Source organism: Coloeus monedula, assembly GCF_965178545.1.
Source record: "Coloeus monedula genome assembly, chromosome: 2".
NCBI classification, from domain to species: domain Eukaryota; kingdom Metazoa; phylum Chordata; class Aves; order Passeriformes; family Corvidae; genus Coloeus; species Coloeus monedula.
In genome coordinates this window covers 47,985,516-48,010,286 of record NC_138782.1, presented here as the reverse complement: position 1 = coordinate 48,010,286, position 24,771 = coordinate 47,985,516, and the positions used below count along the sequence as shown (strand labels likewise).

Here is a 24,771-nt window from a genome sequence, read left to right as displayed (position 1 = left end):
GTTGGTGAGGAACATGAGAAACCCAAGTAGCTGCTCATGATCTCTTTTCCAAGATCCAGCAGATGCTGGTAAAAGTCCTTTCCAAGTACCTGCTATGGGAGATTAAAATTTTTAAAAGAAATTACACAGTTTTGAAGTTTTATTCCACTCAAGTAATTTGTTCTCCATGGCCCGTGAAATATGAATGTTCTTAACTAGGCTTTTATCTGTACTACATGCAGGGCTGCAGCATCAGTTTGTACCTGTCAGTGAAGAATTGGGCTAGATGTGCCTGATTTCTGATGCCCCTGCCCTGTAAGAAGGATCTCTAGTATATTGGTTGCAGTTCTCCACCCAGCCCATCAAAGCAGCCTGCTCTGAGCTCTGCTGGTACACTGGGTGTCAAATGCCCATTATGTAATGCCCCTCACAGAGACTTTCCTCTTGCATTGGCTTTGCAAGACTGGAACATTTTCATTGCATTTCTGTTGATAATTAAATGTGAAGGACAACTGTTTCAGCATATTGTGAATACTGGTTCTTAATTTTTTTGCCTGTTTGATCTAATGTCATCCAAGTGCATTTAATGGGTAAGAGGAAGTATAGAACAACAAAAAAACCCTACTCCCTGATAGTAGTTACAGCCTTTCCTGACCTTATTTTCAGCTGTCCATCTCTCTATTAAATAGATTCAGTAGATGTTGGAGAGTTTGGGGTTTGGTTTTGTTTGTGTGTGTTTGTTTTTCCCAGTTCTGTTTAGTAATGATATTCTGTTTCTGTTGTTTTCTCAACTGTCTTGGTACAACTTTAAAGACTGTATGTTTTGTCCCCTTTCTTCAGGGTAGGTGAAACTTTAGTACAAAGAGACTGTTGAAGAATGGAAATTATAAACGTGGAATGAAAATACACTAAAGAAAAATAGTTTAGATTACTGAATAACTAGTTATTTTTGGAAACTTTACAAGTAGTATTAAAAATTAATGAACTCATATTTGGCATAGTGTTTTGCAGTAGCTCAGTCATCAGAATTTCTTCAGAATTTGATATATTAATATCGCATTGCTACTAGTTGCGGCAAGCCCCATTTCCAAAAGAAATTATGAGCTGTTATAAAGTAAGCCATAGTGCTTTGTTATGAAACTCCACTGTTTATTAGTCTAAGTCAATCTAATACAAAGGTTTATTAGTGCAATGAACTGAACTTCCAAAATATCCGTTGTTATTTCAGTTCTGGGATTGATCCTGCTCAGCACGCGTTCAGCTGGTACCCCATGGCAGTTCGCATGCAGTGCCATTGGCTGCGGTTTGCCAGTGCAGTGGATTAGAACTCCTAAGAAAGTGCAAGCACCATTTTCTCTTTGACTTCATCTCTGAAAGTGACGTAGTCTATCCAAGAACCAAGGAGTCACTTAACTGCAGTAGAAATAGAGCTGAGATTTCTGATATAATCTCTTGGTCATTAATAGTGCTGTCTCCCAGACTTTCTGCATAAATGGATGAAATTGAGAACACATCTTGATTTATGGTATCACTTACGATACTTCAGTGATCAATCAAAAATCCAGTTTCAATGTATGTTTACAGTCAATGTTTTATACATTTTGAAACACTGTAGTTTATAAAACTTGGTTTCATGTGGCATAGCACTGGGAGCATGTATCTCTCAGTACAGTATCCTGTTGCTGACTACAGTAAAACAAACTTAAAACATTTAAACTTAGATTATCACTACCTTATGTTTCTTAATGAAGGACTGTAACTCAAAATGGTGACAATTTTCTTGCATGCATTGCTTTAAACAGGAGGAAATAGAGCCATTTCCTGAAGAACGAGAGAACTTCCTTCAGCAATTGTACAAGTTCATGGAAGACAGAGGTAGGCATTTTAATTAGCAGTACTTTGAAAAATTGAGTCTGTAAACTAGTAGTGGTTTGCAGTACTGTTTTGGAAACGGGGAAACTGTACTCATCCCTTCTGACTTCCCTATTATTTAGAAGATGAGTCTGTCACTTGACTCATCTAAAATGCAGTCCCATATTTCTGCTTTCAGAAGTAAATGGATAGATCTAAATATATATGCTATTATGTTTTGTGCATATCGTACTATATTTTCTATTGTGTACTTATGTATAGTCAAACACTTAATATTCTCAATCGTACTAATTTATATTCTCAGTTTAATAACTTTAAAATACCAACACACACACTTTTTAGGTCATGGAAAAATAAATTTACTTTGTTCTGATTTTCTTGTGTGAATCCCAGTTGCTGATGTGAATGAACATTATCCATAGATTGAGATGTTTTTAAAAGCCAGTACCATTCATTATGTTAAATCTTTACCAGGTTTTTATACACTGCAAGAAAAGGGCAGTGTCTGTAGAGGCAGGAGTGAGGGTATTTGCATTTAAGTTACTCTTATAACTAGTTAAATTAGTATCTTTATTAATGCCATATGAAATGAGTTAAACTGTTTACATGAGATGACAGTGTGATAGCTACTGCTAGTACAGTCACATAGGAAGTTTTGGCTCTTCAAGCATTGTGGGATTGCTCCTGGTGAGGGTTGGGTTTTTTTTTTTTATTGCAATGAAAGGACTATTGTATTTTTAGATCTAATTGTTTAAGTGGGTGAAATAAAATTATGTATAATAAAGTTAGCAAGAAAATTTGCATCATTTCTGCGTGTTCAGAAATATATGGAAGAGTGTATATATATGCATTAAATAACACAATCCATTTTCCCTCTAGTTCAGTAAGTAACACTCTTGAGTTTTAGTTTCATGAAAAGAAAGTACCAGGTGCAGGAGGTGAGGTTTACAATACTGTATTTAAGAATAGTGCATATGATGTGAATTTCATGCTATTCTGAAAAAAATACTTCAAAACACCCTAACAACTATCTTTGTTACCCAGGGACTCCTATTAACAAACGACCTGTATTAGGATATAGAAATTTGAATCTCTTCAAATTATTCAGACTTGTACACAAGCTTGGAGGATTTGATAACGTGAGTATTAGTATGATGAGTACTCCAGAGCCATAAAACCTGAGGATACTGCTTGTTTTTGTGAAATAATTTATTACTCTGTGAAGTAGTGATAAAGAACACAGGACCTTTAGATGTATAAAAGTTTTCTACTATGGCTGCATAAGACACCTTGTAGCTCTAAAAGCCATGCTTTAACATGAACCAGAAACTAGTTAGGTGCTACATCTACTCAGCATTTTTAATTACTGCTGCATAAAATCAGCCAGCATCTCTGTTTTTGTAATATTTCAAGAAACGTTTGTCTGATAAAGTTGTTAGCTCCAAGTGAAACAAGGCACTGCTCAGTAAAATCTCAAAGACAAGCAATTTTGTTTAAGGTCTGATGCGAGACCCTTAATTTCTATTTATTCTGGGTGATATAAAGAAGAATTTGGTGACTGGGATTAGTGACACGGATCTTGGGAGGAGTAATTGAAATATACAGCATGCATGGTCAAGCAGATTCTGTTTGTGCTTTGAACTACTTCCTGAATGTAGCCTGTCAGCTGAGGAGGTATGTTTGTGCAGTGACACCTTTCTGATATACAAGACAGGATGTGGTACTTGGGTATTGCAGTATATCTGCTTTACCTTCACGGATGGTTAGAAATGAGCACATCACGGAATTTTGTCACCAAAGGGCACGTTAAGGATGTAATGAATGACTGGTAGGCACTATGTCTGGTGCAGTACTACCAGGGCTGGGTGTTGTTAATGCTTTGAATTATTTTTTTATTTCCAATTTAATTAAAATTCTAGCTCTGATAGTTAAGAATTACTTTAAATATAAAATAAAAATGATGTACTGATTTTTCTGATAGTTATATTTTCTTTCCTCTCTTTTATTGCAACCTGGAGAGGAAAGCCTGCTGGGGCTTGTTGCATTGCAGAAATGCTAAATTGCTTAAAGTAATTACATTAGACTACAGTTTGCATTACAGTGAAATACTGTGTGTGATAAATAATAATTTTATAGATCAGAGGAAATGACTTACATTTATTTTCTGAAGCTGTAAAGTTTGTCAATTTAGTTTTTTTTGTCAGTGAGTTAATTCAAAAACAATGACTTCATTGTCTTTAACAGATTGAAAGTGGAGCGGTGTGGAAGCAAGTTTATCAAGATCTTGGAATCCCTGTATTAAATTCAGCTGCAGGATATAATGTTAAATGTGCATACAGAAAGTAAGTAATAAAGCTATGAAGTTTGTGCTAAAACTACAGTGAACTGAAGTGATGCAGTGCTAGGGGTAATACACATAAAATCCATAACTCTTTGGTTATAATACAGTTTTTTAGGCTTTAAACCTACTGTCTATGTCTAGCTTCTCTGGGTAGTATTTTCCTTCTTGAGTCAAACTTGCTTATCACAAACAATTTTTTTTTTTTAGGTATCTCTATGGTTTTGAAGAGTATTGTACATCAGCTAACATTGAATTTCAAATGGCATTGCCAGAGAAAGTGACAAACAAGCCTTGTAAAGACTGTGAAAAAGAAAAAGAATTGAAGATGCGTGAAGAACCAGAGCAGGATGCAAAAGAGATAAAAGTGGACAAGGATGAACGCAAGCAGGAGGAAGTAGCAGTAGTACAACAAGAAGAAAAAAAGTTAGCTGAGAATGATAATGAAAGCAAAGAAAATGATAAGCCCTCTGTTCTGGTAATATATTTTAAAGTCCGTCTTATATCTTGCTTACGAAGTCAGTTGGTGTGTTAATAACCATGAATTAATATAAAGATTGAAATCTCTATGATAAATCTAAAATAAGACAAAAACTCACTGTAAACCTAATTCAGAACAAGACATTTGAGCTATATTTACCCTAGGTGCCTGTTTTACGGGGTCGTGATGTCAAAATGTCTGACTGCTTAGAAAGCAGCTTCAACATTCCACTTGTTTGGGGACCTCCTGGGTGAAATGGAGACTATTTAGTGTCCAGCTTTATCCTTATCTGGATAGTGCATGCTCACAGCTAACTACACTGCTGATATTTTCATTATGCATTTAGTTATGCATGTAAGCCCTCATAAACACTGCTGTTACTTCTGTGTTCCAGTGAAACCAGTGAAGCTCTACAAAGACCTGAGCCATGTGATGTACACATGGTCTAATGTAGTTTAGTGGTCCAGAGAGACAAATGGTTATAGCTTTTCAAAATCCAATGTTGATTCAGTGGCTTTAGCAAAGGAAGTTCAGAGCAATAAACTGATGTGCTGCACTGTACAGGCCTCGCATTTTGCTGTGGAAGCAGTCTGGCTCCTCAAGTCAGTGTGCAACACAACTGTAAATGCTTCTGCATATAAGTGGCAGCCAGCCCTGGTCTGTCTGCTGGTATTCTCTGGGAGGAATGCCAGATGGGCCAGTACTGGTATTTCTGCATCCCAGTGAAAGGTTCACCTTGGGGATTGCTTTGCAGTCCAGGTCTAAGAGCTGCATGCCTATTTCATTGTGATAAAACAGGCTAGGATACTGGCTACAGCTTTAAACTCTGTTAGGTTTAGCCTAAGATTTTCAAAAGGAAAAACAGCAGAGGTGCTGTAATTTTAGGAAAAGCCCCACACTGTAGCATTGTTTTGCACTTATAATTTCAGTGTCTTTTGTCTGCCTTTTCTTAAATCCTTTGTTTTCACCTTGTGAGTTAACTAAAGGTTTTGTTATCCTAGGGAAACAAAAAAAACCTGCCAGATTCTGTGTTTACTCAGCCTGATCAAGAAAAGGACTTAAATGTAATCAAAACTGAGGATGAAACCAAACTGGAAGATAAAGAGGAGGAAAAGATTAAAGAAATGGAAAATCCTACAGTAAATGTGGATGCTGAAGAAAAAGAAAAATCAGGGTAAGTTATGCTGTTTCTAATCAGATCTAAGTCATATGATATGTGTTTTTTAAATTTTACTCTTGTAATTTGAACTTCAAATCAGACATGCGGTTGTTAACTAGTTTCGTATCTTCCAGAGACCGATGTGTTTATAACTGTGTCTTGGTTAGATCATTGAAGTTCATCGATCTATTATTTAAAGAAAAGGCAGCTTAAGTTTTACAGGTTCCAGGCCTAAATATAAGCTGAGTGAGAACAGAATATACAAAGCATAGGTGACTATTTGATTTAGTACAAAAATATTGCAGTCATTGCCAGCAGTATTTTTCTACTTGATTTTGGTACAAGTATATGGCAAACTTGCGGTTTCCAGCTTTTGCTTTTGGACAGTGGTGTGTAATGTGGGAAAAGATGGAAGCACTTTGCACCGCAAGGTTAACAGCCTTGCCGTTGAATAGGCCTGGTACTGGCAGGAGTCTCTTGTGCAGACCTTCAGACAGGTGTTTTGAAAGTAGGAGATTGAAGTAATAGGGATGCTCGGGGCTGTCTAATCGATGAATATGTGGGAATCATTTGGTTTATGGAATGTGCAGGTTTCCCTGTTTAAGTGCAGAAAAATCTCACAAGTGTTTTTCAGCAGCCACACAAAAAAAATACAACCAGAATATAGTCCTCTTTAATCCCCAGTGTTTTAACAATTTGTATTCTTACAATTAAAACAGTCATACAGTATGATTTCAAGTGTTAAGAACACAAAAATTGCCCTTAAGAGGTCAGATGGGAGATCTCTTTTAATACAGTATTTGTCTTTAATAAAAGCAGTAGCAGATGCTTAATGGAGAAGCTGTTACAAGAGGAAAAGCAGATGACAGACACCTCCTTAGACTTTCACAGCAATCTGTATATCAGGGATGTGTTGGGTTCTGCAGGGGTTTTTTGTAGTTAATACCATCTGTTGCCTGACCAGTAATTCCCTTGTTCATTGCGGCAATTTTTTTGTTTAGTAGATCAGCTGTCTTGATCTTCTATCTAAATATCATTACCTCTTAATGCTTTTTCTGGCCCATTAAAAGGTGTGGCCAGAATGTCATAGTTTAGCATATTGGTTTCTGATTCATTGGTAGTAGTATTTTTTTTTAAATTTTATAAAGGATTTTGATATTTTTAGCAGATTCTGGAATGATCCTTCTGTAAAGTGTTTTTGTCCTCTGGAATATTTCGTTGGCAATTTCTGTAACTCAGAAATGCAGAATACAGAAAAATCAAATTTACCTAGACTCAGTTAAAGAGCCTTTTCTCTATGGATGTGATGTCATTTGTATCCTATGTAAACTTTTATGTTTTAAAAGTCTAATTGCTGGACTTTTTTACATTTGCTATTTTAAGGTGAACTAGGTGATTTGTACTGTAACAGGTTTGCAAGATTTTCGAAATTATTAATGACTGATTTTACAATGCTGCTTTCAAAATATAGAACTAAATAGATGGAAAACTTTGCAATGCTTAGAAAATAGCAGTTTTTAAAGTTCCCTAAATTGTGTATTTGCATGTTTGTGATGTTACTTTATATTTATTTACGTACCTGGAAAGTATGGTGGCTTAATGCTTACCATGCTGCTGTAGTAAGTGGTACATGACAAGTTAGAAGCTGCATTTGCTTTTCAGTAATCATTTATTTTTTTACGTTTGGGTGTTTTAAATCCTGATTCATGTCAATTTGCGTTATTTATGACATTAGGAAATGTTATGAGTGTTCCTAGTTTTTTATTTATGAAAGCAACAAAAATCTATAGAAAATACTTACTTCCTTTTAAGTTTTTCCAATTCACCTGATAGTAATTGGGTGAATTATTTTCCCTCTGCTCCTTCTTACTCATCCCAGTGGGAAACTCTTCTAAGTAGTATTTTGCTATTATGACTCATGGAAGATTGTAATGAATTGCTTTGAATAGGAAGCATAACTCTAAAAAGAGGTGTAGGTGGTGATGTGGTCATTGCTGGGAGGTATGCTATGTTTCAAGGAATAATTTAAGTTACAAAAATGGAACACATAGCAGTTAATTGTAAGTATGCATAAGCAATGTTACTGTAGTAACACTGTTAGCATGATTACTTTTCCCTTCTACCCTCTGATTGATAGGGAGTACAAAATGCACTTGTATCTGCTTTAAAGAGCTTTTAAAAATGTCACTGTCATACTAAAGGCTAAACAATGTTTTTAGCATTTATACCATAAGGGCTTAAAGGAATTTTGTGGGGCATTGTATTAGATGTTGTACTTCCCTATACCCAACTTCATTGATTAGAAGTAGCAGAATTTATACGAAGGTGGAAATGCTGTGGTTGGAGTTCTTTGTTGAACTGAAATGCAAAATGAGAATAGGCATTTTTGTAGGTAGAAAACTAATCACACACGCCAATACCTGAAATGTAATCAGAATACATCAGTGTGAAATTCAGACCGAAATTTAGTTATTTGGTGTATTTAAAATGTCTTCCTGGAACTTTTTTAAAGTTATGGATCATCTGTCCTTCACAGTCCTAACAAAATAGCTAAACAAATCTAATGTTACATAAGGCAGACTTGTAGGGTTTTCTGTTTGCATATATGTCTGTAGGACTTTGGATATCTTCATGTAGCTTATTTGTCTGTAGACACAAGGAACCATGAGGACAGAAAAACTTCTGTGTTTCTTCTTGCTGACTTTCTTTTGGGAGGACTGGATGTAACTCCCAGCTTGCAGATCTCAGGAAATACTACTGGAAGCCAGGGTTGTTTATTTTCTACCCATTTTGTTTCTCTGTGCAATGCCACATGTCTCAAACCTTTGAGATTGCTACCACTTGAATTGTATGGTCCCATCTACACAGACTTTAACAATCTGATGAAGAGGAAGAAAGACTCAACTTTTTCTTCCTTTCTTCCCCTGAGTGCCAGTTTCTTGCCTGCTTGTGTATCTGTGAATACTGAGAGTAGAGATTCAAAGGCACCTTGCCCTTTATTCTATACATGCTTTTCTTATTTGCTTTTTGCTTTGTTGTTATTTTTTTCCTCTGTAGCTAGTGGAAGATGCCTGAGCTAGATACAGGTCGTGCAACTTGTGGTCATTAAAACAAGTTTTAAAAAAAGCCAGTAATGTGTTACTTTCCATGTGTCTGTCCCAGAGGGTCCTTTACAAAACTGACTTTGTAAATTGTCCTTCTCCATAACATTGGAAAAAGTACTTCTACTTGGCCACTGAATAAACAAGAAAGTTTAAAATCCATCTTCTTCACAAGTTTCTGCAACCTTCATGTTGTGGGAGTAATGATCTTCAAATGTAGCATTGCATAGTTGGTGTGCTGTTTCCTTTGTAGCATCTAATACTAACTATTCTAACTTGTTGAACACTTGAGTCAACGTCCACATATTGAGAACCGAGATGTTTTTCTACACAATGAACAATGCAGACCATTGAATATGTTCCAAAGAGACTGAGGCCAGGAGCCTAGTGGAGTTTTTAGAAGGTGTGGGTTTTTTAGTAGAAGCTAATAAAATGAAAGGTAAGTCTTAAAAAATTTCATAGTAGGTGCAGTTTGGAAACTGAAGGGTAGGTTAATTGCTTACTAACCGATATTACTAAGATATATATTTTTTTAAACCAGATAGTTAATTAAACTCCATGTTTCTTTGTTGGTTTTGGAGTTTTTATTGAGAAAATTTTTTTTGTTGGTTTTGTATTTTATTTTGGTTTTAGCACTTTGCTCTAAAGCAGCTGTGACGGACCACTGTCAAGAACTTTATACTGAAATGAAAGGTTAAATGCTGAGAATCTGGGTAATTTTTACTTCTCAACAAAAATTGGCATCAGACTTGTGTATGGGTAGTATTTGAATTTTTGAGGTGCCCAGGTAAAATTCTTTTAAGAATCCTAGTTACAGTATATAGACATTGCAAGATGTTTTGTTTTTGTATTTTCCTTCTTGTGGCTGAGGTGCTGCCTTAACACCAGGAAGGGCTGCCATCTCTGGGTGTTACCTTGTTCTTGCTCATCAGACTTTCAAGTCCTTCTTTGGCTTATGAATCTTCTTGAATTTATTTGTTTCTTGTTCTTGAAAACTGTCTAATTTTTTTATTTCCTTCTAGAAGTGCATAAACAAATGTCCTTAATGCTTTAGGAACCTAAACACCTCTGGTTGTCTGATACGGATGGTTTAGGTCTTTATGGTGTGGTTTTCTGGCAGTTGGTAGTCATGTTTTGACAATATCACAAGGCAAGAATGCTAAACATTTACTCTTTGGTTTAATTCTGTTCAAAACTATCAGCCATTCATTCACGCTGTACTAGTTTGAAAGCAAACCAGTGAGAGACTCAAAATCAGAACTACAATTTAGTAGGAAAATTAAAAATAAATGCAGTAGTACAGAAACACTGCCAGAGTCAGGGTGCAACCTGACACCTTGTCTGGCAGGGTGGTGGTAGCAGTCCGATTAAATGGTGGCTGCAGTCCTCCTGAGGTGATAGATGTGTTGATGCGGTAGTCCTGTAGAAGGGTCTGCTCTTCCTCGGAAGGTCCAGTGGTGGCTGTGTAGCTCTTGTCCTCTGGGAACCCAGTATGTAAGGGCTGACTGTGGTGTTCCAAACCTCAGGTTATATCCAGGAGGGAATGCTTGGTTCCTCCCCCTGGGCGGAGCATCTCACAATGGGATGATGTAGTTTTATGAGTTGTGCAGTGAGGCTGGATGGCCCATTAACAGAAGATATTTCCGGAGGGAGTTATCAGGGATGTGTCACGGAGGAGATAAAGAACACTGCTCTACATGGTTTTAACAGCTGGTGATAGAATACATACTTTTAGTTACATCTTACATTGTAACCTAAGACACACATGCAAGGAAAAATCTTAATCCTAGAGCGTTACATGCATGATTCATGCAGTAATAGCATTTCCCCTCCTGTAAGCAGTAGGAGGGAACTAGGATTAATAAAAGCAGTAATGGAGAACTAAGGGAAGATGGGCAGTGTTTCATGTGAAGGATTTTGCTAAGGTTTATTGCCCTTGTGGAAGAGGACTACCTGCTGTGCCTGTGCTGCTGCTGGAACTTTCTGTATGAAAGTTAAATTTTCTGGTAACACCTATTAGGGATTTTTTGAAAGCAGTTTACAATGGGATTATATAATAGTCAGAAGCTCCATTTCACATATGGGAGAAAGACATTGTTAAACGCAATGGTTTCTTCAGTTCCTTATCTGTTAAAGTGACACATCAGAGCTTTGTGGTGGTGAATATAAAATGGTAGTGAGAAGGTTAGAATATTTGGAGTGTAGAATATTTTATATAAAAGGCATCTCTCTTAGTTTCTGAAGAGTTAAGAACTATATATTGAGATAACTTTCTCCAGTTTGATTCAGGTTTATGTGGAATTGATTAGCTTGGGAAAAGGGAGAACAATGTGTTGTGTTCAGTGCATGAGTAGTATAAACATATGGTCAGAATCTTAGATGGTTGGTGTGTATGCAAAAAAAATGCTTCTAAGAACCATACTTAGTAGTTTTATTTATAGGAACATATTTCTGTGTTCTCAGTTGTGGCGCGTGTTCTATTTATGTATTTCAGCTGTCTTTGTATTAGGAAAGAAGTTTTTGCGTAGTCATGTTTTCAGGAAAGTCTAACTGATTTTTTTTTTTCTTAGTATAGAATACAGACTGATACATACTTGTAATGATTGCTTCTGATACAGCAATAAGCTGCAAATGACACAATAATAAATTGTAGAGTGGCAGTGTAAATGTACTGGCTCTGTGTATTGAGTGGAAGGGAGACATCTTTGGTTTGGAAAAAGTGGTTGTGCCATCACATGTTACATAGCAAATGGTCGGTGTGCAGGTTTTTAACCACGGTAGCTGTCACCAAGACTTGGGGAGTGCTTACACATTCATCAAACACTGGATGCTTCCAAGCTGAATGTGAACCAGTGCTGTAGAACTAGGAAGGACTGTACTCTTCAGTCAGACTTTGGAACCACCCACTGTCTTCTTGAGGAATGTTTCAAAACACGTGGCTGAATGATGAGAAGCAATAACATGGGGTCCTCTCAGCTGTCTGTGGCAGCAGAGGAACATGCTGGTTACAGACTATGTGCTTGCATGATTGATGTGTACTGCGCTACACTCAGGTGTGATTCAGATCAAGGTAGTGCCTTCCCCTTCCCTTGGGACAAGGGACCGTAACTGCATTTATTCCAATTTTCTGTGTGCAGACAGAAGTCCCTGGGGCTTTTGTTTTCAGATTTTCTTTGTAGCTTCAGAGGTGTTGTGGTTTAACCCAGCTGGCAACTGTGTACCATGCAACCACTGGCTCCCTTTCTCCCCACCCTGGTGCATCCAAAACAGAGTACTGTGCTACCAAGGAGAAATAAATTCTATCCCAGCCAAAACCAGGACAAGAGGGAAGACAAATACTGGTAATTTTTTTGGGGAGGTTTGTTATTTTGTGTAATTAAAGATGAGATTCCATTCTCATGGCGTAAGTAAAGGTCTTAATGGCCTCTCTGCCTTAAAACTTAAGGTCACTTTAATACATCTGTGATTAAGAATATGAAGAGAGACTGAACATCTTTCAACTCTATATTATGAGAAGTAGAGGTTAAATTATGCTCTAGGATGAGAAAAAGGAAAAAAATAAGCAGGAAACAAAAATAGAAGCTAATTCCTGAACTTCAAGTGTCAATTATACTGACGTTTATTTCTGTTAGTGGTTCAATTAACTGTAATTACTTAATTGAGCCAATAATTGAAATAATCCTGCTTCCTCAAATTTTCGAATAACCCCAGAAATGGCATATGCCATCTCACCTGCTGTGTAGACCAGTTTGGTGTGTCAGGGGAAGTGTATTTTTGAGTAGGGTTAGGTTTGCTGCAAAACAGGGGTCCTAGGAGGCAGATATAATGTTCCAAATCACACTTTGTCTCTTAGGTTTCACCTGGGCTTTGTTACAGCTCGTGTTTAGTGGCAGAGAATGGGGGTTGAAAGAGGTTTGCATGATGCTGCATTTTCTTGAGTGGTGTAAGAGCAGCAGTGTTTCATCTATTAACTACATCTGGTTGTTAATACACTTAATTATGGGCCTGTTGGTGTTAAATCTTTATATTGACTGACAATGACCTGTGTGTGTGGTTTTAGCCTTTTGAAGATTTTGCACTGTCCTTTGGAACTAATGATAAGCAATATTTGTATGACCTAAACATTTTAATGGTTTTACTTTATTAACAAATAGTTTTGCATTTTAATTCATTCATTTCTTGCTTCTGAAGGTTTATATATTTGTGAGATGGGGTGGGGGTATTCTTTCCAGTCGGTGCTTGTAATTTGAAATGCTTTTGAGTCCTGATAAGCTTTCTGGTAATACTTTGTATTCTAGAACAGTTACACTTGTATTGTTGTGTCTCCTGTACATTGTGCATGCACGACTGCAGCCGCCTTGTTTCATCAGCTGCTGCTTGGATTGTTCAGATTGTTGCAGCTTTGTGGTAGATATTGCTTGGTACTGGTTTTAAGTTGACAATTACTGTCTGCTGCCAAGAGGTTTGTTTCTTTGTTTCTTTTTTTTTTTTTTTTTCCTTTGCCCCATGCCCTCCCTGAAAATGGGATTTTGACTAAACAACATTGAAGAAAATCCAATGGTCTCATGCATACATACGTGGACTAATGAAGTTATGACTGTGCATACTGGATGCCTACAATCACAATTTCCTCTTAGAAGCCTCTGTTTTGTGGCAGTCATGGCTTCTCCTTTGTCTGCACTGCCAGGTTTGAGCTATTTATGGCATTACAAGACAATATCTTCCTTGCAACCATTGGTATATGTTCTTGGGTTTTGTGTTGGGGGGGGGGGGGTTTGTTGCTTTTTTTGGGTTTGGTTGTTTTTTTGTTCCAGGAGCTATATGAGTGTGTTGGTTTCTTTCTGCTCCAAAATGAACTATCTTTGCTTCTGTTTGGTTTCCTGAAATCTTGAGCTTATGATCTCTAACCAAGTCACTCCTTAGAACACTTTTTAATTACAGTCATCTCTGCTTCCATTTTGCTTTTGCTTCCTGACATGCCCTCCGCCTATGTACAGCCTGCTGTTCACATCTCCTTGACCATCCAAGTTACTCAACTTCACAATGATGGTTTCACGCATCTCTTCCAGAGGGCACCAATTTCTGGTATTGTCATGGAGTCTTTGTAGGATATCTGTTGGGACACCAAGAAAGCCATAGGGTGATTAAGATGAGAGAGACTCCAAATTTGTTCAGCTTTCAAAGAGCCACTGGCACCATAATTGCCAGTGTCTGGAAAATCCTGAATCTCTGGCATAGGCGTACTTTACTTTGCAGACAGCATTCAAGGATTGTGCCCCTACATCTTGGAGAGGAAACAAAAAAAAGGCAAAATTTGGCTCATTGCAGTTTTGAAGTGGACTTAGTAATGGAAAATCACAAGCTCATCTTGTTCTCAGAGCCATGGTGGCTCTGCTTCTGATCCCAATTTTTTTTTTCGTTTTTGTATGATAATACCTCTTGAACTGAAATTAGGATTTTTTGTTTAGTGCAGCAGAGAGTATAACTTAAAATCTTTTGAATTACTGGTTGGTGCTTTTTGTTGTTAGCTGTGGAATTCTAGTCGGGATTTTTTCATCTTAGTCTTTGGGTACCTTTTCTCCTGATTTCTTTGGGAAGTAAATTTTTCCGTAAGTGAGCTTTCAAAGCTGGTTTATTCATGTTGCATTTTTAACTCTGGTGGTTTTAACTTCACTAGCAAAGTAGTTCACTGAACATACATAGTTTTATCTATCTGTCTGTCTATCTATCTGTCTCCTGGAAGGCCAAGACTTCATGTATATATGTATATATATATATATAAAAAACTAAAATCTTGGCCTTCCAGAATTAAACTATGGTCCATGCCATGTATACCTGAATAGATATCTCATCTGTGACTTCGTGTACTTGATAGACAAAGAGGGATTTTTTTAGCCTTTGCCTCATTGTGTATGCACTTGTGTGTATATACATATATCTATTTTTACATTTAGTGTGCCTGTGCATATATGTATATGTGACAACTTTAATTTCTGGAGTAATTTCATTAAATCAGTGTGGCTATACTACAGTTGAATTTAGCTTATTGTTCTGAACTACTTCTGAACTTTTGCTAGCTAATTGGATAGTAATACTGCAGTTTTACTTCTGCAAAGGAGCATCCTTTTGCAGAGAAAAAGTAGCTTGGTTGATCTGAGTATTTTCTACTGAAAATATTATGGAAAGGTTTAGATTATTAATACAGACTTTTGTGTTTGTGAGGCTAACTTAAATATTAGTGTGAATCAGACTTGGAGCAGTACTTACATTCGCTTATCCAGACATCCAAACTTACCTCTTCCACGTGTCAGGTTTTTGGATTATTGGCAGTCTGCAGTTGTTGTGAATTTAGTCAGCAACTAAATCTGTTGTGTGTTGCACAGGGTGTGGGATTAGAATGATATGTGGGCCAATAATACTGCTTTATAAGTCTAAATAAGATTAAAAGATATTTTCCCCCATTAACTTTTGTAATGTAGTCTGCCTCTTTAGGCTGATTGCAGATAATTTTCAGGTAACTGAGCAGCCCATAGCTACCATTGACTGAAACGAGCAAGATTTGTGGGTTCTTACTGCTTCTGAAAATTGGTCAAAAATATCTAAAGATGTGTTCAAAATTAGCTCACTTCTGAAAGCAATGAACACCTGCTTGTGTATTTATATAGTAATTAAATGCACATTTGACATATTTAGAATACTTTCGGTGTAATTGTCAAGGAGCGACAAGGTCATAAATTAGCACAGGTTGTTTAATTTGCTAATACAGTCACATAAGGTGTTGGGGATTTTTTTGGTCCAAAATCTGGTTGTGGTTGCAGTAACAAGCTGTTGAGATAGAGTTTATTTATTCTAATAAAGCAAGGATTTTTTTGCGAAGAAAGTTTCAAGAAGCATTTGTAAAACTTGTAGGCTGAAAAATGGAATTTAGAAAATTTTCTCCATATTGAAAAGAATTAATTTTAAGTGAGAAAATTATATTTAAACAAAGAGACTGCATGCAAGAATCATATAAAGATGAGTTTGAACAACTTCTGCTCATACAGATTTTGATGGATTTTTTTTTTTTTCTTTTAGTCACTTTTGCACCTTACAGTCACTGGATTTTGTGTGTGTTGCTATATCCTATTTTGCTGATATTACTCAGCTGTAGTACAGTTTCACATATTTGGAGCCTCCTGTTTCCCAGTCTCTAATGCATCCACAATATTTATCAATATATGTGGTTTGGAACTGAAAAGCTTATGAAGTATCTCATATTAACTCTACAATTTTTTAAACCTTTCAAGAGATGACACGAATAAGGAAGAAGATGAAGATGAAGAAGAAGCAGAGGAGGAGGAAGAGGAGGAGGAGGAGGAAGAAGACAACAATAACAATGAGGAAGAAGAGTTTGAATGCTATCCACCAGGCATGAAAGTCCAAGTGCGGTATGGAAGAGGGAAAAATCAAAAAATGTATGAAGCTAGTATTAAAGATTCTGACATCGAAGGTGGAGAAGTCCTTTACTTGGTGCACTACTGTGGATGGAACGTGAGGTAACTTGAGTTTTAGTTAGTGATTACTTCTTGAATTACTTCTCAAATACACTTATGAATTTTAAAAACTAAATTAATAGACATCTGGAGTCCTAAACTTTCAGTATTGGTGTTCTGTGAAGGTCATTGTACTGTATGAAACTTAGATTTTTAACACTATATAAATGCAGGGCTTTAGATACTTTGAAAATCATCTTTAAATGACTTGTTCAAAGAAGGCTTCATTTGTTCCTCATCTTACTTTTAGATCTTCCCTTACAAGTGACACCTCACTCTTTTCAGATTCCTCCTCTGGCTCTCTTAAGCCGATTTTCTCTCATTCAGTATTTGAGTAGTGCATTTAGCTAAGGCTGTGAGCTCACTCTTGTCAGTGAAGCACAGAGTACATCAGCAGTATGGTATTTAACTGGAAAACAACAAGATTCAGTGGGAAATAAGTACACAGCAAATAACTGCATTTCATCTGATCTGATATCTATCCTCCCTACCCCACCTCCTGCTGAGGCTGCCCTAATCTTCCAAGCAAGACTCTTCTTAGCCTAGTGGCTTCTTATGCTTTCTTTGATATAAGGAGGAGCATATGCTTTTTATTGACTTTAGTCTAGCGTTAATAGAAATAAGTTGAAGTATTTCTGTTGCTATTTCAGACCTCTTTTTTGCCATTTAAAACTTGAAGCAACTTTGAAAACAGTAGAGAAAACTAAAATTTTTGAGCAGCGTATAAGCATGTCTGCTTCTTTCCTCAGTTTCAATGTAAGTGCTCACTGTCCTTAACTATTAGCTTTTCAACTCTATTACTGCCTCTAAAATAACTCCAACCCCCTGCCCCCCCCCCCCCCCCCCCCCAAGTCTGAGACAAGTCTGATGTACTTTTCTCTTTACTTATTTTTCCTTTTCTGGGAAAGCTGAGTTTTCAGCTGAAAGCTGAAGGTAGCCTTCCTCTGTCATCTGGGCATCCTGCCTCTGACCAAGAGGGCAGGACAAATGTCATTTATTCAGTTCCAGCAAGGTCTGCTAGCAAAGGTAACAGAGAAGTGTGATGCTTCTCTTGCTGCTTGAATTCACCTCTTTGCATCGAGGCCTGGTGATTTCCAGGTGCACCTGAGCTACTGCCGAGGAGGACTCTCGCTCTTGCCAGTTTTGATACCGATCTTCTGTAGAATTTTGATCTACATTGATCTACAGGAATAGGATGTGACATAAACTGTCTTCAGGCAACATCTGTAAGCATAGTGGGCTGTGAAGTCAAGATACAAGGGGAGATGCAGCCTGCTCAAGGTGGGAGCTGGGGTGTGACTTGCGTTTTGGTCTGGTCCTTTTTGAGGACTCCCCCCTTGGAGTGCAAGTTGGTGAAATTTTCATCCTACTCACTGAAGATTACTGTGTGTACCATTCCAAGAGGTTTCTTGCTTTTAAACTCTTGTTTTGGAATTCACGTGTAAGCATAGAAGTTATTTTTCTTTTTGAGCAAATACTCATGCTATTATCCATGCTGTGAGGTGAGATGATCAGATTTTTATTTGAGCAGTTCCACTTCAAATCTGAAGAAATGAGAAGTCAAAAATGAGTCTTCTTCACCTTGGAGATTCCAGCACCCCAGTTCTTAAAGGAGAAATCAAGATTCTAAATTTTTAACTTTGCATTTTAAACAAATCTGCAGATTCATATCAGAGGCATTATTTCTGTGACAAGGATATGTTTGATAATAAAAGCATTTTTAGTAACTTGCACTCACTTGAAAAGTAAGGAGTGTTGGTTGTTTGGTCTTTCTGGCAGCAGGACTTGGGTTTATATTTTTACCTCGTGTTTTAAAAGAGCCCTCTGAAAAGGTAGGGGGAGGGAGTGGGATTCTTCACTAAAAAATACATCAGTGATTGAGATTTAGCTGTGGGACTGTGCATGGACTCTGCTAAATGTGGCTAATTTTTTTCTTTTGTGTTTACTTAATTTAATTACTTAAATTTTTAGATTTGACAGAAGACTGTGTAAGCTTCACCTTTAGCCAGCATCTAAACACTTTGATAGTTTAGTATTGTGAAGATTATTCTTGTATGCTTTAATGGCTTGATTTGGCTTTTAGTCAGTGACAACCTGCAAAAGCCATCTGCCTTAGTTGGGTAGGAAGCAATGCCCTCCTCTCCTTAGTCATTGTAGCTTACTTAGCTGGCACAAGTACAGTACAGGGGATGAACTGAACTAGGATTTTCTAGTCATCCAGGGTTTTTTTTAATTCTGTCATCATTCTTCTACTCCTTAAAGTTGACTTTCCTGTTTCCCCTTTTGGTCAAGTATGCCATTTAATGGCCTGTTCTTTAAACTTGTACGTTTGAGCAGAAATACTAAATAACTACTAATGTTTCTTATCACAAGTTAATTTCAGTATCAGTCTGGAATTCAGAATAAGTGTGGGTGGGTGGGTGTGCTCACATGCTTTAGGGTACTTAGAATGAAGTTTGGTAAACTTGATACTCATCTTCATTAGTTGGGCTTTTTCTTAAATGCTTTGGAACCAGTGACACTGAGAACTGTTGAACTTTTTTTTTTTTAAGAGTAGTTAGAAAGTGCAGAAGCTGTACAGCGTTATGATCTTGTTGTTAGCTCCTGAGATTCAGGTGATGTGTGTCTCTGATAAAGCTCTCTGAATGGTAGTGTTCAGTGGAGCCTGACTTGTAGTGAAAGGGAATGGTAGAAATCTACCCTGTTAGAGGGACCTGCTTACCACGTGTTAACCAGAAAAAGCACAGAAATACAGAGAAACTGTGCTTCTTCTCACAGACCAGTAATGTTCTGAATTATGTATGCTTTATCTGTAACTAAAACTGCTTTGGGGCTTACGGTGCCAGTTCCTTCTGTTGTAATTTTAATCTTCAGATGCCAGTGCAAAGAAAAGTGCATTGTGTAAGTGTTTGAGGTGACTTTCCTCTGCAGTGTGTTCCCAGTAATTAGAGGGTGCATATTTAAAAAGCATTTAGATTGTTGAACCTGTGTGCCATTATTGTACGACATCAAATGTATGTTATTCTTGAATGTTTCAGATGTTTAAAGCTAAAGACTTACTATTTTCAACACTTCTTTCCTTCTGTATGTGAAAGTGGTAATTTCTGTCTAAGTTTGTTGAAACATTACTTCATATATAAATTTTATACTTAATGGTCAACCACTGAAAGTAAATGTTTAGCAAACTTTTGGGCCCTGGAGAGTAATGTATGTCATGGGGGGCCAGGGGAGGGATTATTTAAAAAAACAAAAAAGAAATTAAACAAACCAGAATCTCCATCTAACATTCCAGTATTTGGGTATCAGACTAGTTTTCTCCTTTCTTTGATCACAGTCAAAAAAAAAAATTGATTCTCCCTTTTTAGCAGCTACAGATAATATACTGGAACTTTTCAGTGAATTTGCTAAGGCTTGCTAGTTCCTTGAGGTCACTTGTCCTTCTGAGAAAGTGGTACCTTTGCTAGTATAAATCTAGTCTGGAAAAGTATGCTTTCTTCCTCCTCTACTACTTCTGTGGAAGATTGACTGTGCAATCTCTTGACAGTGTGTTGTGGTGCATTTTAGCTTGCAAGTAGTACCTATGGGTGTAATAGAATCAGTGCATACTCTGATGCAAGGTGCTCTTCTTTGTCTTCATTTTGGTAAAGTAGGGAGATTTTGTTTATGAAAGCATTCCAGGTTTTCATATGAAACCTGATTTAAAAAAATAAGTAAATAATAATATCTTATTAAATCCCCCCTCTTGATTTTCAAAGAAATCTGTGTAAACTCTTCTAGGAGCAGCTTCCCATATTATCTCCTTCCTCTCTACACTCATCTGCTCACATTAGGGTGCTGAAGCAAGTACATGTGAAAGACAGCACTGCAGTAAAACAACTCAGGTCCTCTGAAAGTACATGCTTGTAGTGAGAACTGAAGAACTTTTTTGATAATATTTTTGGGTTTATTTTGTTTTGCGAATAGACCTCTAAAGCAAGATTAGTGTTGAAGTGAGTTTTCATGTTAGCAGGTGCAGTTCTAGAAAGAGGCTCTAGTCTGAGTCACACACCCCATTTTAGATGCAGCTTTCAGGGTGCTTCTCTATCTTGCAGTGGAGGAAAATGTAACTTAGGGTCAGGTTGTCAACTGTGGCTTGGAATGTGTCTTTTTTGCACGATCTGTTTCTGCCTGGGGTCCAGTTGTCCCAGATTTAGGCAAACCATATATGCATTCAGTATGTGAGTAGTGAAAGGAGCTGTGTGATGCAAAGGTGTGAAGTGTGGGCAGCTGATTCCCTGGAAAAGATGTGAGATTTCTGTGGCTTCGTCGAAGGGTCTGTCTGCTGTTTTGGGTGCAGTCAGGAGTAAAGCAGGATATGCTCTGGCCAGGAACTGTGACTGTCACACATTAGTGTTTCAATTTGTGGTCCTTGGCATGAGGGCTTGCGTGACCACTGCTTCTCATGCATAGTGTTTAAGACTCTCTGGTATGTACAGGTATTCCCTTCAGATTCTGCATTTCTCTCCTTTGGTTCAGTGTGCCCCCATGTCTATCAGCTCTTGCCCCAACAGGCACTGCAGTTGCTGTGGAACTCAGACAGTGTGGGCTGTGCACAGACTTTGCATAGGAGGAAGATTATTTTCTTATTGGAGATGCATAAGAATGAGTGAATACGAATTTGGTATTCTAGCAGTGTATTTGAGGCAGAAAGGACACTGTCAGAATCATCGCTTTTCACCATGTGTTTGTCAGGTCCTATGCTGTTTTCCTGCATGTATTTAGATCTAATAGAATACTCCTACATTTCTCTGGGTCACAAAGTCCATTTGGCAGACACTCCATGGTATTCCTTATGCAAAACATGTCTTTTTCTTGAAGAAGGATTGCTTCAGATAGGGTTTCCCATAGTCTCACAGAATATGGGATTTTTCTATACTGAGCAAGTACTCTGCAGAGTTCTATTTCAGTTTTGAACCTGTTTACTGACGTTTCACCTGGTAATGAGAGTGTAATAGTACAATGACAGTGGTATCTACAGCAGTATAGGCAGTCTTGGTATATCGTAGTCTGCATGGTCTGCTGTGAGATTTTGTGATTTTTATTGTCAAATGGAGGGGAAAAAACCAGAACAAATTGTTTTGGAAAGCTATTTTTCAGACTGCTGCCATAAATGTAAGTTACTAGGATACAGTATTTATCTTCTGAAATCCCTTGTATAGATCATAACTTATAATACATAGGAAAGCAAGTTGGAAACTTGCATGTTTTTCCCTAAATATTTTTAAATTATGTCAATATTATGGATATAGTTGGCAGTGGTTGCAAAGAAGCTGAATTAGGATGGTATCAGTAGTCATTGCATGTATGAAAGTAAAATCAAGTAAGCCCAGCTGGAAACCAGCATGATGATTATGCTCAGCTCCAACTTGTACCAGGTTTTTTTGGAGAGTGTGGTTTGGGGTTTGTGGTGTTTTAAAGTTGATTTTTTTCCCCTCTATTTTCACGTTTACATAGGAGGATCAGAATTTGTATGTACATTCAGGCCAAAGTTAATACAAACTAATTTTTAACTGAACTGTTTCTTATGCAGGTGGTTCTTGAATTTACAGTTTAAATAGTAAAGAGCTTATTTTTATTGGGAGGGAAAAAATTGATTTAAATGATTCCTGAATTTTTTCAGAAATACACAAAGAATCTGGCAAGCACAGTACCATAGGTGCAGTATAGTCTTACTAAGAATGTACTTCTTTGGTCTTGGATTTGTACTTAACAGGTCCAGTCTTGAATACAAGATGCCTGTTGTTAATATCTTGGTGCTATTTAGTATGTTTTTGTCTTGTATCAGTCTGATACAAAATGGAAACCTTTAACAGAAAAGGAACTGAAAAATGTCACTGTGAAGTCAGTGACTCAAAGTTGGTGACTCTGAAGAGTTACTCACACCAGATACGTCTTTGCAGTCACTTGGGATGGAAAGAGTTTATTTTTATTAACTGGCTACATTTTATGTAGTTGAAAGAATTAATTTTATTGTTAAGGTTTTACAGTGTATAAATAGGAAGTATATCTATTAGAGGTCCGTACAGATTTCTCATTCAGGTAGTTTGTTTTACCTGCATTACATGGATTTCTGCTGTTCTGTGCAGACTGGAAAATAGAGGATTTTGCTTTTAGCCTTCAGTGTAAAAGGACTTTAATCCTCTGAACATTAGCTGAAACTGAACAGACTTGAGAATTACAGAAATTACTTGATTCAAATTCCAATTCTGTTTTTATATGGCTACTAATTCTCTTTTTCCTCAGTTAAATTTCTGCTGTGGTGTGATTATCTGCTTAAAATCATAAATGTGTACAATTTCTTTTTCTGTTTAGGTATGATGAATGGATAAAGGCAGACAAGATAGTGAGACCAGCTGATAAAAATGTACCAAAAATTAAGCATCGAAAGAAAATAAAGGTAGTTTTCCTCCCTTTCTCTCTTGTTGCCCCCAGCATTGGTTTGATACATGGTTATGTAATCCCTGCCTCCCTTCCTGACCTTTTGATTGGTCTATAAATGCTTGTTAGGAAAAGCAACTTTGTAGCGTTTTAAACATGGATACTCTTTTCATCATGGTTTTGGGTATTCTCTTTGAGGTGACGAGGGGAAGCTTCTCTTTCCTTCTTTCCCGAATTTTTAACTTAGATGTATATAGTCATTTACAGAAAATAAATGAGAAGGATACAGGTTATTGTCAGTGTTGGGAGCCAACATGGGGGGTTGAAATTTGAGAGCTCCCTGATTCTGGAGAGCAAACCTATGGACTAGTCCGTGTGCATGGAACTTTGTAATTTTATTGCCAAGCATTTCTTTCAAAATTGATTCTTTCACAACTGATATTTGGGCTTAGATGATGACACATTTCTTTGACAGTAGGCTACAAGGAAGCTTTTCCTTTTGCCACTGCTGAGCCTGGCATATCCTGCAGTGCCACTACTCCTAGAGCACTGCTTGTGTTTGTTTTCCCATTTGTTTTAGTGTTGACAAAGTCCCTGTCTCCAGTAGAAAGGTCTTGGCATAGAGTGTAGAAAGGTATTTGTAGTCCTTTAAACAACGAGGAGAGCTTTCCTCTACAGGTTGAATGTTTAAGATAACTGTAAGCATTATGTCATTGTAATCCATGATAAGATGTGTGTTCAAATGGGAAGAGTTTTTGTATCTTTTTTCTCACCTAGAATAAAACTGACAGAGAGAAGGAAGAGAAGTATTCTCCTAAACCCTGCAAATTGCGACGTTTGTCAAAACCCCCCTTTCACGCCAGCACATCACCAGAGACTGGGTCCAAACTTGACAGCACTGAAGCCAAAAATACTGAACAAGCTCCAGTTAAATCAATAGAAATTACTTCTATCATTAATGGGCTACAAGGTATTGTACTTAAAAGCTTTTTCTAATTCTGTAAACAGCCTTTAAACAGGAGTAAATGAAAATGTAGAGCAACTGCTGCAATTAAATGCTTGAGTCTGTCTGGCTAATTATAACATCATCTTCAGAAATAACCCTTGGACAAAAGCAGTGTTGGCAGTTTCTGTGGATTCAGTGTGTCAACAGTCACATTTTGTGTTGCCATCCTTTTTTTTTTTGTTTGATATAGAGGAAAGCGTTTTTGCCTCCTATCTAATTTCTAAATTTTTAATTTTTTATTTACCTAAGCTGTAGGACCCATTATTCATATCTGCTTGTCTGTTGTTGGTAGAACTGTGTTCCCACAGTAGCATTATAATACCTAGTTGCTTCTCTTCATTCTTAGTTTAGATCATGCATCCAGAGAAAGAAACTGTGTATGGTATAGGTAGTTTGGGTAACCACAAACTTTTGTGGAAGCTATGTGAATTTAATAATCATTCCAACTTGTTTGAACTTGGATGACACTGTCCACGGGGTCCAAAACTGTAGGTAGAATAACAATCGACATAATCTAAGAAGCTTAATTTCCTTAGGAAATGAGAAACAAAAAAAAAGCAATTAACGATGACACTATTATTAGTGCAATAATTAATCTGAAATTAACTTTAGAAATCAAGGAGTTACATATATATATGTATATTTATATTTGAGCCAATTGCTGTGTTTCTCCTTGAATCCATATCTTTTCCCACTGAATGAGATTGCTGTTGATTCCTTCTGGATTATATGTCTTTGTTCTTCTCTCAGTTTCCTTATTGCTGATCCTGAATTTTCTTGCAGTTGTCCTATATTCTTCTTGTCCATTTGTTTCCCTAAGTGCCTTTCTTTATTGCTTTCACTTCCTTTTTCCAGGCTGATCATCAGGTTGGTTTGTTAGAGGGTG

General features: G+C 37.1%; 1 protein-coding gene across 2 annotated transcripts in view; it reads left to right on the top strand.

Moving 5' to 3' along the window:
* Positions 1-24,771, top strand: part of ARID4B (AT-rich interaction domain 4B) — an 89,181-nt gene that overhangs the window by 53,745 nt on the left and 10,665 nt on the right. The window contains exons 12-19 of one of the 2 annotated variants that reach the window (XM_082277113.1): positions 1,782-1,854; positions 2,896-2,990; positions 4,096-4,193; positions 4,400-4,667; positions 5,672-5,844; positions 16,217-16,465; positions 22,814-22,898; positions 23,657-23,849. In XM_082277113.1, coding sequence (XP_082133239.1) covers positions 1,782-1,854; positions 2,896-2,990; positions 4,096-4,193; positions 4,400-4,667; positions 5,672-5,844; positions 16,217-16,465; positions 22,814-22,898; positions 23,657-23,849 — 1,234 coding nt within the window. The remainder of the gene's footprint in view (positions 1-1,781; positions 1,855-2,895; positions 2,991-4,095; positions 4,194-4,399; positions 4,668-5,671; positions 5,845-16,216; positions 16,466-22,813; positions 22,899-23,656; positions 23,850-24,771) is intronic. The other variant, XM_082277114.1, reaches the window with a different exon arrangement.